Source organism: Sarcophilus harrisii, chromosome 6 (assembly GCF_902635505.1).
Source record: "Sarcophilus harrisii chromosome 6, mSarHar1.11, whole genome shotgun sequence".
In the NCBI taxonomy this organism is placed as follows: Eukaryota; Metazoa; Chordata; class Mammalia; order Dasyuromorphia; family Dasyuridae; genus Sarcophilus; species Sarcophilus harrisii.
In genome coordinates this window covers 156,835,061-156,854,071 of record NC_045431.1, presented here as the reverse complement: position 1 = coordinate 156,854,071, position 19,011 = coordinate 156,835,061, and the positions used below count along the sequence as shown (strand labels likewise).

Here is a 19,011-nt window from a genome sequence, read left to right as displayed (position 1 = left end):
TTTCAGAGATTCCTGAAATCATTTTTATTGACTTAAGTTTAGCATTTTTCTTAAGAATGATTTAAAACATATAATTAATATAATTTTAATTTCACACTCATTCTGAGAAGAGATCCATAGACTGCCATGGTTCCTTAAAACACCAAAAAGATTAAGAAGCCCTCAAGTAGACCCTGAATTACCATCCACGTATATTGAATCTGGTTGGTTTTTCTAATTTTTTTCAGGTTATCCAAATACCTAGGTTGTATTTGTCAGAATAGTTTCAGCAAGATGTGATGTAAAATATAATTGTTTTAGTATTTAAAAGGATGAAACAAAAATTATATACAATTACATGGATTTCTCATAACACCAAAAAAATTAAGAAATCCTTAAGTAGATCCTGACTTACCATCCATGGGGATTGTTTGGTTGGTTTTTCTAATTTTTTTCAGGTTATCCAAATGCCTAGGTTGCATTTGTCAGAATAGTTTCAGCAAGATGTGATGTAAAATATAATTGTTTTAGTATTTAAAAGGATGAAACAAAAATTATATACAATTACATGGATTTCTCATAACACCAAAAAAATTAAGAAATCCTTAAGTAGATCCTGACTTACCATCCATGGGGATTGAATTTGGTTGGTTTTTCTAATTTTTTTTTCAGGTTATCCAAATGCCTAGGTTGCATTTGTCAGAATAGTTTCAGCAAGATGTGATGTAAAATATAATTGTTTTAGTATTTAAAAAGATGAAACAAAAATTACGTACAATTACATAGCCTATAAATTAAATTGCTCACGGAAAATGCGTCTTCTTTCCGTACATTCAAAATCCAGTTCAAAGTAGCAGGGAGATGATGGAGAACAAGGACAGCAATATTTAAAGATTAATTCCCCTCCCCAAAGTCTTTGTTCCTTGGCCCTTCATTTATTAAAGAGCGGAAGGTGCACAAAGAGGTTTTAAAATTTTTAGGCTTGGGAAAGGAAAAGTAAGTTATTGTATTTGCACAATGTACATATTTATCAAAATATAAAGTCCACCTATATATACATACACATATGTGTATACACACATATTCAGAAAAATATAAGTGTACCAAAATAGATGTATACATAGTCACATATTTAGCAAAATATAAAAGTGCACCAAAATACATGTGTATATATATACACATGTATTTTGGTGCACTTTTATATATATATGTTTTATATGCATATATATGTATTATATATATAATATATATTTTATATCATATATATTATATTATTATTATATATTATATATATGTATATATATACACATATATTTTGGTGCACTTTTTTGTATATATATATATATTTTATATGCATATATATGTATTATATATAATATATATTTTATATATATTTATTATTATTATATTATATATATGTATATATAACATGTATTTTTAAATTTATATATATATTTATATATATTTATTTTATATATTATATTTATAATATATATTATATTATTATTATATATTATATATATGTATATATATACACATGTATTTTGGTGCACTTTTATATATATATGTTTTATATGCATATATATGTATTATATATATAATATATATTTTATATCATATATATTATATTATTATTATATATTATATATATGTATATATATACACATATATTTTGGTGCACTTTTATATATATATGTTTTATATGCATATATATGTATTATATATAATATATATTTAACAATATATTATATTATTATTATATTATATATAATTATATATATATACATGTTTTTGGGCCCTTTTTATATATATATGTTTTATATGCATATATATGTATTATATATATAATATATATTTTATATCATATATATTATATTATTATTATATATTATATATATGTATATATATATACACTTATTTAGCAAAACATAAAAGTCCACTAAAATTCATGTGTGTATGTGTATAAAATACATATTTGGCAAAAATGTCTCCCAAAATAAATATGTATGTGTATGCATACACATACACATACATATTTAACAAAACTGTATAAAAGTCCACCTATATGTCTATACACATACTTAACCAAAAAAAAAATCCCCCAGAACGTATGCATATATTTTTATGTATATATACACATACACACATATTTAGCAAAATTATATAAAAGTCCACATATATAAATAAAAATATATTTAGCAAAATAAATCCACTAAAATAGATATTTAAATATGTATGTATGAACATGTCCGTGTGTGTGGATCAGATCTCAAGGAAAAAAAAAATTTTTTTGGAGGGAAGCGCCGGCAAGGGAAAATGGGGGCGGGCTTCTCTGCAGCCCGTGCGAAAGTTTTTCCGCCTCAGGCCCCCCGCCACCTTCCTTTGTGTGGTGCCGTGAGAGAGAGGTGTTGCCCTGTCCAAGTAACACTAATTACAATACGGAGCACACGATAATTCAGGGTTGACCGCGGCCACAGGCCTCTCTGGGCGCCACGCAGGGGAGGCCCTAGAACCGCAGCATCCTTCCCAGGTGCTCCCGTAGGCCTGCATCCGGCACAGACAGGTGAGAGGGGTCCCCGACGTAAGAACTTAACAATCTAGCTCGAATCCCGATGCCCTACGTTCATACAATCCGGGAAATACCTTTGCGCCACCAGGTTTGCCAACCAGGCTGGCCGAGCTCTCAGGAAGAATGAAACCCGGATGGAATTCCCCTAGGACAGGTGGGGGTGGGGAAGAATAGGTAATGGGGGGCGATGCGAATATAGGCATCTGAGCATGCGCGCTCAAAACAATAGAGTTGCTAAGGCCCGAAGGCAGAGAGAGACTCTAGGTACGGAGAGAGCCAATCCAAGAACTCAAACACGTCTCTTTTTCACCAATCCAGAGTCAGGATTGTATCAAGCAATCAGCGACCCGTTTGTCCAACTCTAACCAATCAGAGAGCCGGCCACTTTGGGCGGACTTTTCAAAAACAGTGAAAACAAAACAAATCAGGGATCTTTAAAGGTCGTGATGCGTCAGTACGCTCATCTGCTTCCGCCAACCCCATTTTTTCCCCTCCCCGCCCCTGCCGGTCCTCAAGACCCCATGGACGATAAATTCCGGGGCTCCGAACGTCCGAGATGGAACCTAATCCCCTATAAACAGAATCTTTTCAATAAGGTGGGCTCTGTGGAGCCGGTTTTCAAGGAAGAGTGAGCGATTTTAGAGAGGGACTCTTTTTTCTTTCGGACTCGCCCGGATCCCTACGCAGGTCACGTGCCCTTCCCCCTCGGGGGCGTTGGAAGCTCAAAACAAAAACAAGAGGCGAGCTCGAGCTTCCTTCCGCGGTGGCGGCGGCGAAGGCCGAGGGGAGGTGGGGGTGGCTGAAGGGTGGTGGGCCGGCGGTGGGCGTCGGACGGGGAAGACCTGGAGCGATGAGGCAATTGCTGTGAGGCCGGCGCTGTAAGGCGGCCGGCGGCGGAGGCGGAGGGGACACCGGGCCACGGATGAATGAGGGCGCCCGAGGGTCGCTGACCCGCAGGGTCCTGTAGAAGAAGCAGCCGGGCGCGGAGAGCCGTCCCCTTCCCCGCGCTCTCCCGGCTAGGGCGCCACGGGGACGGGAGCCGGATCCCCGACACGGTAAGTGGGCGGCTGCAGGGGCTTTCTTTGTTCCCCGGGGCCGGAGCGCCGGGCTCCTTCTGCAGGCAGAGCTCCTCCGGAGCCGGCCCTGCCCTTGGCCTTTCTTTGTCCCCCGCCTCCCCGGCGCTTAGCACTGTGCCTGGCACGCAGTAGGTGCTTAATTCAGGCTTGGTGACACCTGCGTACAATTAAGCCCGTTGTCCCTCCCCCCCCACCCCCGGGACCGGCCGGCCGCAGGGGTGGGGGGCGGCTGGGGAGGGAGGAGGCGTTCCTGGGGGTGGGGTGGGGTGGGAGTGGGGGGGCTGGCCAAGGTCCGGGCTGCCCTTGCCCAGTGCCCCCGGCTGGGAAACGCGAAGCCCCCTGCCGGGATCTCGGCTCATTTCTCGTCTCATTCGGCTGCAGATGAAGGACTTGGGGGCTGAGGAGCTGACCGGTCGGGAGGGGGTCCAGCTCTTCCGGCTGCTGAACCTCTACTTGGAGCAGGAGCAGAGATTTCAGCCCAGGGAGAAGGGGCTGAGCCTGATTGAAGCCGCCTCCGAGGTGAGCGGAGGAGGGTCATCCTGGGGCTTAGAAGCCCCCAAAAAAAAACCATCCTACGTGTTTTAGGCAAAATATGCCTCAAGGCATGCTGAATGGGCACGCGCCTCAGATGTTTGTCCCCAAGCTGAAGGGACGGGTCTTTGCCGATTGTTCCTTCTCATTGGAGGCTGCTTTGTGGAATACTTTCTAGGAATTAGACTGTAAATTGGTCGAAATACCCTCGGGCCATTATGCACAGGGTACTTATTACCATAGAAACCTATTAATTAAAAAAAAAAATAAACCTGTTCTTGTGCAGAGGAATTAACCTTTATTGGTCACTTACTAAGCCTGGATTAGGAACGCCCGGATACAAAGGCGACATACATTTTCCCAGTACCTACTGTGCGCTAAGTGCTGGAGATAAAGAGAAAGGCATAAAAAGTCCGCTCCTGAGCAACTAATAATTCACGGGCTGAAGAGGGAGGGGAGACTACGTGCAAGTTGCTATGTGCCCATAACCGAGATAGGATAAATTGGGGCAAGTATCAGGGGGAAGGCGCCTCCTGAGATTGAGGACTGGGAAAGGCTTCTGGCAAAATGTAGGAGACTTGGAGAAAGGGAGGGTTTCCATCCTGTATAAAATGTGGGGTTTGGATCTCTAAGGTCCCTTAGAAATCTAAATCCTATACTCTTGCAGGATGGTGGCAGTTATTGTCTGTATTAACATATTAATTTGATGTAATACTTTGTTTAAAAGATGTTCTGCGTTTGTGCCATTGGCCAGTAATGTTTCATTTCCTCAGTTTTTTTTTTTGGGGGGGGGTTGTTTGTTTTAATTAGATTGAACTCGGGGATTGGAAAAGTTTGGTTTTGATTTTGTTTTGAGTTCCCTTTTACCATAACTGGAAGTTTTGTTGTCTTGCTTAAAAACTCCCAAGTGTTTTCCAGAGTTCTTTTCAACAAAAGAAAATGTTGTCATCTTTTCATTTTTAATCACTTAAATATATGTTTAATCGGTTAAATAATTGGCTGTAAGGAATTTTTATAAAATTCGCTTTCATTTTTGTTGTAGAATGAAAACACTTTGTGTCCAAGACTGAGAAATGTCAAGGTGGAAGATCTTAGGAGTTTAGCCAACTTTTTTGGATCACGAACTGAAACATTTGTCCTGGCTGTCAACATTTTGGATCGATTCTTGGCTCTTATGAAGGTACCAACTACTTGTTTGTTTTTTAGTAGGATTTTGTGGTATTTAAGACCAATGCAAGTTGATTCAAATTGTTCTTCAAACAATGAGATGTGCTAGGTTTGGCAGCTTTCTAGACAGCCTTTTGTTCAAGGTAACTTAACTTGGATGAGATAGTTTAAAAAAAAAAAAGCAAACATATTTTACTTATTTTCTATTCACTAACTTGTAGGGGATGAAGAGAAGAGAAAGAAATGCTGCATAGATTTATTTTTAAAACTGTTTGGGGTTAATAAGGATTCTTTTCATTTATTTGTAATGAGGCTAGTGTAGTGATCTCCCACTTTCTCCTGATTATAGCATCAATGAGGGGGTTAAACTGCACAAGTGTACCCCCTAAATTGTCAAACTACAAAAATGTACATGTACAGAATTTTTTTTAAGTTCATAAATTTAATACCTAAACTTAAATTGTGTTTGGGTTTCTAGTACTTAGAATATATAATTATTAAACCAAAATGAAATGTGCAGAATGTATTTGATAATTCTCTAGAAACTCAGTGTTGACTGGTTTTGTGACCTTTCCCCCCAAATACATAAAAATATCTGAGTGAGGTCTTCTTAAATGAAAAATTTACAGCCAGCCACTCAAGCATTTTTAAAGCTTCCACACTTACCTGGCGTTTGGGGTGCAAATACAATTAACAAAGCAGTTCTGACTTTTAAGAGCTTTTATTCTAATTGAGAAGACAAGTACATATGTAGATAAATGGACTAGTTTTATATGTAGTTGGAAGAGTAGGAAATTTTGATTGTAAAGGTTCTGCTTAATTGAATCTATTTTAGACAAAGAAAAGGACTCTCTGTGACATAGATGAGGACAGTGTGCATGCTGGGCGTGTGGTGGAGCCAGTGTCAAGACACAGAGGGGACTTGAAGGTTGTTTATGAGGAATAGAGAGGTCAGTTTGACTGAATTACTGAGGAGGAATGAGAATAATGTCCTCCAGACTGGAAAGATAAGTTGCAACCAGGCTGGGGGAAGGCTAAACAAAGAGTTACTATTTTATCTTAGAGGCCTTATGAAGCCATTACAATTTGAATTGGGCAGTGATGTGGTCAGATCTTTGCATCAGAAAATTACTTTGGTGTTGTGGATAGGATGCTCTGAAGTGGAAAGAGACAGTAGATTGGGAGGCTATTGCAATAATCTAGGCAAAAGGTTACAAAGGCTTAAACTGAGGTGTCAACTGAAATAATTGCTGTATTTACCCTGAAGTTCATTCTGTTTAAAGCAGGATCTGACAAATAATGCAATAATGTTGTACTTCAAGTTGTATAAAACTTGTAATAGTGTTTGAACTTTAAATGTGAGATACTTAAGCAACACAAAGAAGTGGAACATGTTGCTGGAGGAACTGAATTACATCAGTATTGCTTTAAAGAAAAAGAAAGAAGGCAAATGGAAGAATAGTTCACAATCCTTTACGACAGTTAGCAAAGATTTAGCTCATAATAACAGTAAAGAAGGGAATTGGCAGAAAGGGTTTTTATCATATGTACAGAATTTACAGAAGATAGTTCATGGGACATTTGGTCTTTCTGTATAGTGGTACTAATGATAAGCAATTGCAAAATGACCAATATAAACACAAATGCAGTTTATAGTATATCAGCAATGGTTGCTGAGGACAAAGTAGGAGAGAACCTCTCTAAAGAACTTGATAAGGTTTTTCAAATCTAATTCTGATACATGAAGACTTCAGTGCAGAGATTGAAGAAGTTGGGGATAGCAAGAAATATTTAAAAGAATATAGTTTAGGAGAAAGACATGTGAATTATACAGATGCTTCATGTAGCTATGTTTTCAATGCTTTTAAAAGGGGGGAGAGAGAGTGAGAGGTAAATTCTGGATATGGAGAATACCAAGGAATCATAAGTAATGAAACCAACTACATTATAAGAAAAAGAAAAACATTTAAATGAGTTTTCCCTGAGTGAGCTGTATACAATCATACCATGAATTCATCAGAGTTAAGATTCAGTTTTTTTTTGGTTTTTTTTTTTTTTGAGAGAGAGAATAATGAGAAAGGGAAGTGGGGGTATAGATATGACTATATACAAATGTATTTATAATTTTAAAAATTTTAACTGAATTATTTGAACAAATTGTTGAAAATAAATAATAGGTAATAGAAACAAATGACATTGATACAGATTATCATTAATTCAAAATGTAAACCATTATAAATGAATTGTCATTATAAATGAACAAAGAGACTAGAAGACCTGAGAGAAGCTGATTCGACATGTATTTAAATCACTTGCCAAAGGGAGAACAAGGCCTGCTGAAAACAACACTGACTGATGATGGGTGACAGACAGTAAGGACCAGTATCACCTTATAAAGCAGAGAGAAGCAGTAGAGGTACAATCAGTTTAAAGAAAACTTGGTAAGATATTTAGCTAAGCAAAGTCATTTCAGAGTTCATCCAAGAATGAAACAATAGGACAACAATCAAAAGACAAATGGGAAAGATTTGTAAAAAGTCATCTCAACAAGCTTTTTCCTGACAAGGTTATGGGACACAATCATACTTGGGCCCTTTATTACAGTCCCTGAGGTGGCTTTTCAAACAATAAAGAGCATTAAATTTGGAGAGCATTGAGTTCAAGTGACTGCCTCTTACTTTGACAGATCACATACTTAACCTTCCCTGGGCGGCCTAAGTTTTTTCCATTGATAAAATAAAGGTATTGAATGATAAAGCAGATAAAGTCCCTTCCAGCTTTAAAAATCTAGTCTTAAAAAAATAGTTCTATATATAGCTATATACATAAATATATATATATATATCTGTAAATAGATATAGATATGTATATTATATATATAAAGTAAAATTATAAAATTCCATTGTGCTTATATTTCATTAATTAAAAAAAAATCAAAATGGCATCTGAAACAATAGAAGAAATTGTTTCCCTACTCTTTCTTTTCCTACGTATCTTCCATCTAGCTATTGAGGATTTCTTAGGTGCTATACAACAAAAATAACCCTGTTCAGTGAATTGATAATCATAAACACCAGGTATGGCATAAAACAATGAGATGTATTTGTTGGAGTTATTCGCTACTGTAATGGAGGAGAATGTGCAAAAAGTCCAGGTCAAGTTGGGATATACCTGTGTGATGGTGGCAGGAATTTCTAGGTATTCCTGTTTGTGGATGACTGATTGAATCAAACCAGGGAACATTGCAGAGCTTCCTAGAATACTTGACCAATTGAACAAAGAATTCTTATTTCCTAGATGTCAACATACTTTTTAGATGAATATGTGTGTAGGGTGTACATCCTATATAGAGAGAGTTTATCCTCCCAACTATGTGGGTGTCTGGGACAAACCAAATAAATGGACGACAAATGGGCTGAGAGTTGAAAAGGAAGAGAGCAAGCTAGCTGGATTGTTTTCTGGAAATTGCAAAGCTCTTTTACTGACCTCATACTTCCTATGATGTCAAAGGCATTCTACTGGTGTTCAATGTGGCAGTGACATGTGGTATACCACTGACTGAAGAAGTAAAGGTTATTAGCATATAGAAAGCAGTAGAAAAGCTCCTGCTAAATTTGACTTGACTCTTAATACATAACCAGGGAGTAATTTCAGAGAACAAGAATAAAGAATGTTATCAAGGAATTGTATAACAAGACATAAAATGGACTGGTCCTTTAGGAAAAGCGGGGGATTCCAGGGGCACAGCCAGAGACCCTCTAGTCTTGAGATGCCAGAGGCCATGAAAGAAGACCCCTCTAGCATGGGATGTTGGGTAAACTCTCTGGCAAATTCTCTGGGAGAATATGGTTGAGGAGACAGGAATAGTGGAATCGCAGGATCCATTGAAGTAACTGGGAAATGAAACTTGGAGTTTGGCCATTTATTAAAGAACTTTTGATGATTCTGACTTGAGATATGAAGTGAGAGCCTGCAGGTTGTCTTCAATGCTTGTTTCAAAAACATAGTGACCAAGTACTCGCATCTTTTTTCCATGACTGAGAAGAAAAGGTCTTCTTTGGGATGCATTGACACAACCTGCGTACACACATTTGAAGCTAGCTAAGCAGATAAAAAAGAGGAAATACTACTTTGAATTCTATAGAAGTTGTGGTTCCAGTGTTGAAATACTTGCTGTATTGGGACATTGACACTGATAGCAGAGAACTACTGAAGAAACTTGGGTACGGCAGACAATGTAATTTAGTATCAAAAAAATTGGTATCCAAGCAAAAATTTTTTTTTTCAATTTAAGCATTACTGGCATTTTTGAAAAGGGGGACAGCTGCTTTTAAAAATTTTTATAATTTAAATTTATTGTTGCTAAAGGTTGCTATTCTTTGGGAGGAATTTAGAAGTATATATATTTTTTGAAGTATGAGCAATAGGGGCAACTAGATGGTGCAGTGGATGGAGCATCAGTCCTGAAGTTAGGAGGACCTTAGTACAAATCTGACCTCAGCCATTTAACACTTCCTAGCTGTGTGACCCTGGGCAAGTCACTTAACCCCAATTGCCTCAGCAAAATAAAGTGTAAGCAATAGAATCATTGCAACAAACTTCTTTCTATTGTGCCTGGACTCTTACTGGTTTTCCTTTGTTTTGATAAATATTGGTATAAGAGATTTTTTTGGAAGGTGGCAATATATAAATATTTTAAGTACAAAGTTTGAGTTAACAAAAGGTCATCTGCCTTTACTTGAAATTCTTAAATGAGAAGGGAGTCCCAGATTTTCTAGAAATCATTTAGGGTCTCTGATTTTGAGTGTTTCTATACATCAAGCTGAAATCTACCTCAAGAGAAAGGGTGTGTGATATCCTCTCTACTATGCTGGATTTGGAATTAGGAAGACTTCAGATTCAAATTCTAGTTCTCATATTTATTTATATTTAATTTATTTATTAGTTTTTGACATTTATTTGTATAAGATTTTGATCTTCTTTTTCCCCCTCTCTCCTCTTACCCTACCCAAGATGGTAATCAATCTGATATAGGTTATGCATGTACAATCATATTCAATGTATTTCTACGTTAGTCATGTTGTGAAAGAATCAGAACAAAAAAGAAAAATCACAACAAAGGAAAAATGACAAAAGTAAAAATAGTATACTTCAATCTACATCCAGACTCCATAATTCTTTTTCTGGATGTGGATAGCATTTTCCATCATGAGTCTTTTGGAATTGTCTTAGATCATTGTATTGCTGAGAAGAGCAAAGTCTATCATAGTTTCTATCATAGTTGCTCACACATAGTCTCTGTGTGCAATGTTCTCCTGGTTCTGCTCTCTTCACTCAGCAATCCAGGCTTTTTTGAAGTAGGCCTGTTTGTCATTTCTCAAAAAACATTTCCATTCCATTCATATACTATAATTTGTTCAGCTATTTGCCAATTGATGGGTATCCCCTCATTTTCCAATTGTTTTCAGCTCCCATATTTAAAAGCTTTACAACTATGAAAAAATCATTTGACCTGTAAGACTTAGTTTCATCATCTACCTACCTCCTTAGCTGGTAAAATTCAAATGCAATCATGTGTGTAAATTTCTTTGTAAACATGCTTCTTTAAAACATGCTATCAACTGTTCTTTTTTCCCCCTCATCTTTTGCCTTTTTGAGATTTTTAAAGATGTCTTTGTTCTTCAGGTGAAGCCTAAACATTTATCTTGCATTGGAGTCTGTTGTTTTCTTCTGGCTGCTAGAATAATTGAAGAGGAATGCAATATTCCATCAACCCATGATGTCATCAGAATTAGTCAGTGTAAATGTACTGCTTCTGACATAAAACGGATGGAAAAAATTATTTCTGAAAAGTTGCACTATGATTTAGAAGCTACTACTGCCTTAAATTTTTTGCACTTATACCACACTATCGTACTTCGTCATACTTCAGAAAGGTGAGCACAAGTCAGTGTCATGTCCCATAGTTTTATCTTCATCAACCAACATGGTGATGAAGCTTGATGTGGTTGGTGTACATTGTAAAACTGGTTTCTTCTCTAAGTCCAGTTCTGATGCTTTCATTTAAAGAGCTCTAAATTTTAAAATAAGTCATGGAAACATTTAAGATTTTAGTCTGGGCAATCTTTGAATCAATGTAAAACTTATTTTCTTTGATATGTTTTTATAGGAAAGAAGTATTGAGCCTGGATAAATTGGAGGCTCAGCTAAAAGCTTGCAACTGCCGACTGACTTTTTCAAAAGCAAAAGTAAGTATCTTTAAATTTTTACTTTTTAATAACAATATAATTATATACTATCATGAGATAAATATACTGAGGAAACTCACACATAGCACTGTCCTTTTTTCCCCCACAGCCGTCTGTATTAGCTTTGTGCCTTCTTAATCTAGAAGTGGAAACTTTGAAATCTATTGAATTATTGGAAATAATTCTTCTCGTTCAAAAGCATTCCAAGGTAAATAGGTCTTTTTTTTTTTTTTTAAGAGGTTTTACTTTTAAAAAGTCACACATAGGAAACCAAAATATAGGCATGAAATTTTGCAATAAGAATTCCCATCTTTAGTGGGTTATTCTTCATCTTCCAGTGACATCAGAGACTATAGTTCTCTTCTGCTTCCCTTAGTCAGACTTGATTCAGAATGTTGTTGCGTGTTGCCCCACGTGTTAGGAGGGCTGGAACCAGAGGACTGGAGAGGGCAATGTGGGGATCAGGGGAAGAAACCCAGGACAGACAGGAAAGAAACTTGGTAGTGGGGTAGATGACATCTTCGTTCGTGTACATGCTATGTGAACGAAGTTATATGTGAATATATATGTTCATGCTGCTCATCTTCATGGATGTGCTTGTCTGTGCCCGGTTTAAGCAGAGGCTTCTGGAGATCAGGGATCATTTTGTTCTGTCCACATGGATGGCCACTGCTCAGTACAAAATTGACTCCTGTTGGATGCATCATCAATATGGATTGGGTGATTCACATGTTTTGAAGAGCTATTATTAGATGAGGGATTAAGCTTGTAAATGTTTAGCATCGAAGCAGAATGAAAAATAGTGAAGAACAGAAAAACAGAAGTCATGAAGTATATTTTTGCTTTGTGTAAGAGAAAATATTTTAAAAAATAAAAGTGCCCCAAAACAGTGGTCTGCCTTAGGAAGGAAGGAGCAAAGCAGATTTTCCTTGATTGGATGAAGAGGCCAGGTGAATGTTTATATAAGATATTCTGATTGTGGTTTGATGAGAAAGTACAGTCAGCAGTTGTAAATTGTCTTGTAGGGAGTTTGTGGTTAATTGTTTTTCAGATTATTATGGTCCTAAGATAAAATATGTACAGTAGTGTACATGGGAATGGAGCGAGTATCAGACCTATTAACAATAATAAATAGTTGATATTTATGTGACACTTCTATATGCAGGGTATTGTATGTAAGTACTTTACAATTATTGCCTCATTTAATCTTCACAACAATCCTGGGGGATAGAGATATTATTATTATCCTCATTTGTAAAATGAGGATGTTGAGGCAAACAGGTGTTAATGATTTGCCCAGGGTCGTACAGCTACTAGTATTTGAGTCTGAATTTGAACTTGGGCCTTCTCAAATCCAAGCCTGGTTCAAATCCTGTGGTAGACACTTAGAGCTGTGTGACTTGCGGCAAGCCATTTAACCTACCTGCCTCAGTTTTTTAATCTGTAAAGTGGGGATAAAAATAGCCTCTATCTCCTGGGGTAGTTGTGAGAATCAAATGATATAAGTAATTGTATAGCGCTTAGTACAGTGTCCGGGACATAGTAAGCTCCATATAAATGTTGACCCATCATTATGTTATTATTGTCATTAATATTGTTAAATGAGATAGTATTTATAAAGCACTTGGAAAACATTAAAAAGCATTATATGAATGTTAGCTAGTTTCTCTTTGATGATTGAAAGTCTTCATGTTAACGTACAGTAATATTACCAAGGGAACTTGAAAAACTTAGAAGCAAGTGGTATTATTTCCTCTTGTTTGGGGAAAAATCTCCTTTCTGAGAAATCTCTTAAGTTATTAAATGAATTTAAGAAATACATTATCAAATTTTAAGCGATTTAATTTTGAAGCTAGAATTCAATCCAGTAAACTTTTATTAAGCACCTTCTATGTACTAGTCACTGTTAAGCACTGGGGATACAAAAAGTGGCAAAAAACCCAAAACAGTCCCTTCCCTCAAGGAGCTCAAATCTAATGGGGAGGACAACATGCAAAAAAGTGTGCAAATAAAAAAGCTTTCAGAGGACATGTAATATGATTTCTGATAATTGCTCAGGATTTATACATTATTGAAGAGTCCTCAATAGATCTTGTAAGTCTTGATACTTCTGGCATTCACCTTGGCATTTTGATATATGGAGTCTGATTGATATTATTGTTAAAAGACCTTTCTCGTTTTTTTGACATAAATAAAATTGTATTTTCAGATTAATGATGCTGATTTCTCTTACTGGAGAGAGTTAGTTTCAAAATGCCTAGCAGAGTATTCTTCTCCTGAGTGTTGCAAACCCGATCATAAAAAGCTAGTATGGATTGTCTCAAGACGCACAGCTCAGAATCTTCACAATAGCTATTATAGTGTTCCTGAACTGCCCACAATTCCAGAAGGAGGCTGTTTTGAGGAGAGTCAAAGGTGAGCCAACTGCCTTTTAAATTTCCTTTCAGTTTGATATGATGATTAGTAGAACATTGAAGCTGTGAAGGACTTTTGAGATCATCGAATCCGATTTCTTCATTTGACAGATGAGGAAATAGTTTTAGCAATGAAATGACTCACTAGAGATTAAGCCAGCTGTGTGTGTGCAATCCCAGTCATGCAGATGTTTTTTTCCCTAGGAGTGCTGACTGGAAAGAAAATTTAAATTCTTTTAATTCTGTTTGTCTAGCACATTACATCATCACGTTTCCTTGTAAACATTTTATTTAAAACAACATTTTTGAGGCAGAGGAAAAAAGTCATTTGTGAAGGATGCACACTTGTGTGATTTCCTGTTCTTCTTTTGGTCTTTCTAGTTTAATATTTCCTCCGGAACTTTTGATAGGATCACATTCTTGAGTTTTTGGAGAAATACCAGACCAGCTGATTGTGTGTTAAACATAGATAATATAATTTATTCTGTTTTGTAAGTGCTGGTTAGCTTTAGCTTAACTGTAACAGAACCTTGGGACTCAGCTTAATCCATACTGTATAGGATTTCTCTTAATCTGAAAACCACACACACAAAATCTTTTTTTTTTTTTTAATGGTTTCATAATGATAGAGATTTTTTCTTCAAAATGTTTATTCAAAATGTTTAATGATTAGTGGAAATAATTTGAAATGTCCATGAACCGTTTTTTAATGGTTTAATTTTAAGTACCTAAAATGGCATACTATAGGTTTGAGATAGAATCTTTGGGGGATGATCATTAAATCCAATTTATTTTCCTTTGCAGACCAGGATTTATTTTGTATATCTGAGTCATGGGTTACTCTTTATTTGTAAAATAAAAGGGTTGATCTACAATGATCTCTAAGGTCTCTTCCAGTTGTAAACATTTTATGAGATTGAAAATTCATTTCAATTATGATATGTTTATTTTATGGTAAAATACAATTACAACCTATCAGAAAACTATCTTTTTATCTTGATTGTAATTAATAATCCAGATATCAAACAATGGTAGTATACTATTTATTTGGGGTTGTGAATAGAGCATTAGCTTTAAAAATACTGAAGTCTTGAGCCTAAAGCCTGACTTGAATCTACTAGCTCTCTGGGATCCTGTGCAAATAACTTCAATTTTCATCTGTAAAATGGAGATAAAAATAATAATCATGGGTTGTAAGAGATAAAAATAGTGCTTACCTATGGCATAGGTTGTGAGTCACAGGAGTAAATACCTGCAATCTGTAGAGTACTTTTCAAACTTCAGTCCTCTATAAATAGATTGTGTTTTCTAATTGGAGGGAGTAGATGTTGGTTGAGTCCTTGGTATTAACTGTCTCAGGAATAGCAGCTTGTTCACCAGTGAGAACGTCTGGCACAAATGGTTCCTTTTGAAAGTAACTGAAATATTCTTATTTAAATACTGAAGAGTTTACATTGGGAAGTCTTTGGAGGTTTTAAAAAAAAAAAAAAAAGGTGCCTCACTATAACCTTGTAATTTCAAGATTACATTTAAAGTGGTTGCAGAAAGTTTTCAAGTATATCGTAAATAAGATCTTTCTTTTTGCCCCCTTTCAGTGAGGATTCTGGTGAAGATATGAGTTGTGGAGAAGAAAGTTTGAGCAGCTCTCCTCCCAGTGATCGAGAATGCACCTTCTTTTTTGATTTCAAGGTGGCACAAGCCCTGTGCTTCCAATCTTAGAAATCTCATTGTACGAAGTACAAGTTTGGAATCCGCCTACAGGTTTCTAAGCAATAAATAGGGGATATTCTTCCCCTCCCCTTTATCTTTCAGGAAGGAGTTGCATGGACTGGATCCACCTACTTTCTGTTTGTTATTCAGATCAGATCTGGCCTATTTTCATATTTAATTCTAAGCCATTAAATGGGTTTATGCTTCTTAGACTAGTAGTGAAAATACTTAGGGTGGCACTTTTTTTTTTCTTCTGAATAGTCATGCTTTTTTAGCTGGGGAGGGAGGATGATTAGGGGAGGGACAATTTGAACCTTGAATTTACTACTTTTCAGAGGTTTTTTTTTTTTTTTTTTTTTTTTAATTAAGATAAATGCAGTCTAAGTATATATGGGTCTTTTACAATTTCACATAAAGTCTTCAGGTATTGTCATTTAAACATATTTGGGAGTGTGCCTATGCTCTCTTGGCAGGGACAGTAGATAGCCCTTTAAACAGTTTTCACAAATGTGTCTTCATGATGGGGGATACATTCAAACATGTCAGGATATGCTTTTTAAAAATTGAATGTAATATCCAATACAGACCCAGCAAAACTTAAAAATGTAGTAGTCTTGATCTTGTGCATTTTAATATTTAGAGTCTTAGTTGAAGTTGATATACTAGCTACAGAAATATTGACAAGCTAAGCTTGGTGGCAAGTATTTGCATTCTTTTTAAGTAAGTGTTTTTAGCTCTTTAGTTTATTTTAGTGTTTGATAAAATCAGTAATCAGAACTAGTTTTGCATGCATATGTATAAAAGCTCTTAGTGCTGGATAAGGTTATTTCATAGAACTGGGTAAATGTGGATGTGACAACAAACACATGGTTTTGTTGCATTACAAAAATCATATATTGGTATGATTACAGTATATGCTCTGAGAATACAGGAAGTTAATAGAATTAATTCACATTTCAAGAATAACGGTATTAGACTGGGGGCCAAGGTTGAAATATGAAGTAAAAAAGATGTCCAGTAGTGTGTGTGAGTAAATGTCTGTGCTGTAGTACAGATGTAAGAATGGTGATGTGTGAACTGATAAACTTTGTACACTTTGGGTTTTGTACAAAGAATGTATTTTAAAAAGTTTACAAAATGTACATAAAAATGTAAATCTTAAAAAAATGTACATAAAAAGTACTGTATTTTTTTACATTGTGTAACTGTAGACATTGCATGTAGATATAATTTATTGTGTATTCTGTATCATAGAAACTGTATATTGATGACTTGCTTTGTTTCTTTTCTATGTAAATTGGCCTCTGATTGTTTTTCCAAAGTAGAGTTAGGGGTGATCTGACAGATTACCACTCAAAATAAAGGAAAAGTTAATGAAGCATAACATACTGTATTTGTCTCATTTATGACGCTCATTTCTAAACAAGGAACCATTCCTTTCCTCTCCCTACCCCAAATTTTAAATAACTTACTGTACAACCTCAAGAATTAGTTTATTGATTTACATTTTTCTGATTAGTTAGCTCTGTTAACTTCTCTTCACAGTCTGACTCCCCTTTGTCTTTCCAATTTGATGTCACGTTTTACTTTATCACGTTTTTCTGTCTTGCCATACTCTTTGCTAGTCTCCATATATTGTTTCCTACCTCCATGTCTTTGCATAAGGTATCCCCTGTGCCATAATTGACCCAAGAAAGATGAGTTACTACGTCTTAGTTGTTTCTCTGATGGGAGAAGGGGAACATTTTTTAAAGCAATGGAATTCTGGAGGACTAGCTTTATGACCCCTAACTTCCTTCAGCCAGCCTGCTTTGCTACATTTAGATCTACTTTTAGGGTAGAGCCTCATCCTAGGCTGTGCTGGCATCAGCAGCTATCCGCCTTTCAAGAGCTGATTTAAGGTTTTTAGGGTGTTTACAACTCAGAAATCAGCAATTGCTAAAAGTCATAGCTTGTGTTGTTTTGTTGATTGTCTAGACCTCTTATGTGTGTGTGTGCCTAGAGTTTCTTTTTTTTCAGAGAACCCACTTGTTAAAGATTGACTAGCACATAAATCTGTGTTGCACAATAATTTCTTGAGCTCAGGAGTGCAATAAAAAAGGCTGGGGGAATTAGAACACCAAACTGGAGGCTAATGACAATAGTTGGCATATATTGATTTAGATTTGCAAATTTTACATTCATTATCTTATTTTATCCTAGAAACACTCCTAACCACTCTTTAATGCCACTTGGTTTTTTCTATGGCCCTTTTATATCAGACTATGGCTTACAACTGGGAAGATTAGCTGGTGAAGTTTAAAAAAATTGGCATATACCCAGTAGCTATCAGAGCAGATTTGTCCATTTAGATAAGTAAGGGTAGAGGAAATGCAGAGGGACTGGAGTAGACTTATCTGAATCACTGGTTTGGAAAATGAAAAAGGTACCAAAATATATAATAGACTGCTATAAACAAATGGAGGCAGTTAAGTGGCATAGTGGTTAGAGTGCTGAACCTGGAGATGAGAAGACCTGAATTCAAATTTGGCCTCAGACTCTTTGCTGGCTGTGGAACCATAGTTAAGTCACTTAATCCAGTTTGCCTCAGTTTCTTGATCTGTGAAATGAGCTGGAGAAGAAAATGACAAGTCACTCCAGTACTGTTGCCAAGAAAATCCCAAATGAGATCAGGTCAACAACTCAACAACATGCTGTAACTATATACTATTGCGTTGACTGTGTATGTATGAGTGGTGATTTAGTCCATAATAAGGCACTAATAATATACAACCTAAAATGAAACCTGAAAGTGTTCTGGACGTTTTGTTTTCATGACTTTGCTCTCTCCTGGTTCTACTACCACCTGTCAAATTGCTTCTTGTCAGTCTTCTTTGCTGGATCTACCCAAGGCATGTCTGCTAATGGTCACTGTCATTGAAGTCTCAGTTCTGAGCTCTTTTCTCTTTTCCTTCTATACTATTTTGCTTAGTGATCTCATTTGCTCCTATGAATTCAATTATTATTTCTATGCTGATAATTTTCTGATCTATTTAGCTCCGTTCATATTATCCAGCCCTACCTCACCTTTTTTCTAACTTCCAGACCTGTATCAACTCCTGACAATATTTCAAAAGTGATGTACTAGAGCCATCTTAAACTTAACATGGCCAAAAGTGATTATCATCCCATGCACTCCCTACATCCTATTCTCTTTATAGCTTCTACAATTATTGAGGACATCACTTTGTATCCAGGCTCACAATCTAGAAGTCACCCTCAATGTCTCGTCTCTCACTGTCCCCTCCACATGTTACCAAGTCTTGTTATTTCTACCT

At 36.3% G+C, this 19,011-nt stretch overlaps 1 protein-coding gene across 1 annotated transcript; it reads left to right on the top strand.

Moving 5' to 3' along the window:
- Window positions 1-3,328: 3,328 nt before the first annotated feature.
- On the top strand, window positions 3,329-17,078 carry CCNG2 (cyclin G2). The gene is made up of 8 exons (XM_031941264.1): window positions 3,329-3,603; window positions 4,006-4,143; window positions 5,198-5,335; window positions 11,008-11,258; window positions 11,492-11,570; window positions 11,680-11,778; window positions 13,780-13,985; window positions 15,580-17,078. Exons 2-8 carry the CDS (start codon window positions 4,006-4,008, stop codon window positions 15,701-15,703), a joined length of 1,035 nt encoding a protein of 344 aa, XP_031797124.1. The 5' UTR covers window positions 3,329-3,603; the 3' UTR covers window positions 15,704-17,078.
- Window positions 17,079-19,011: the final 1,933 nt, after the last annotated feature.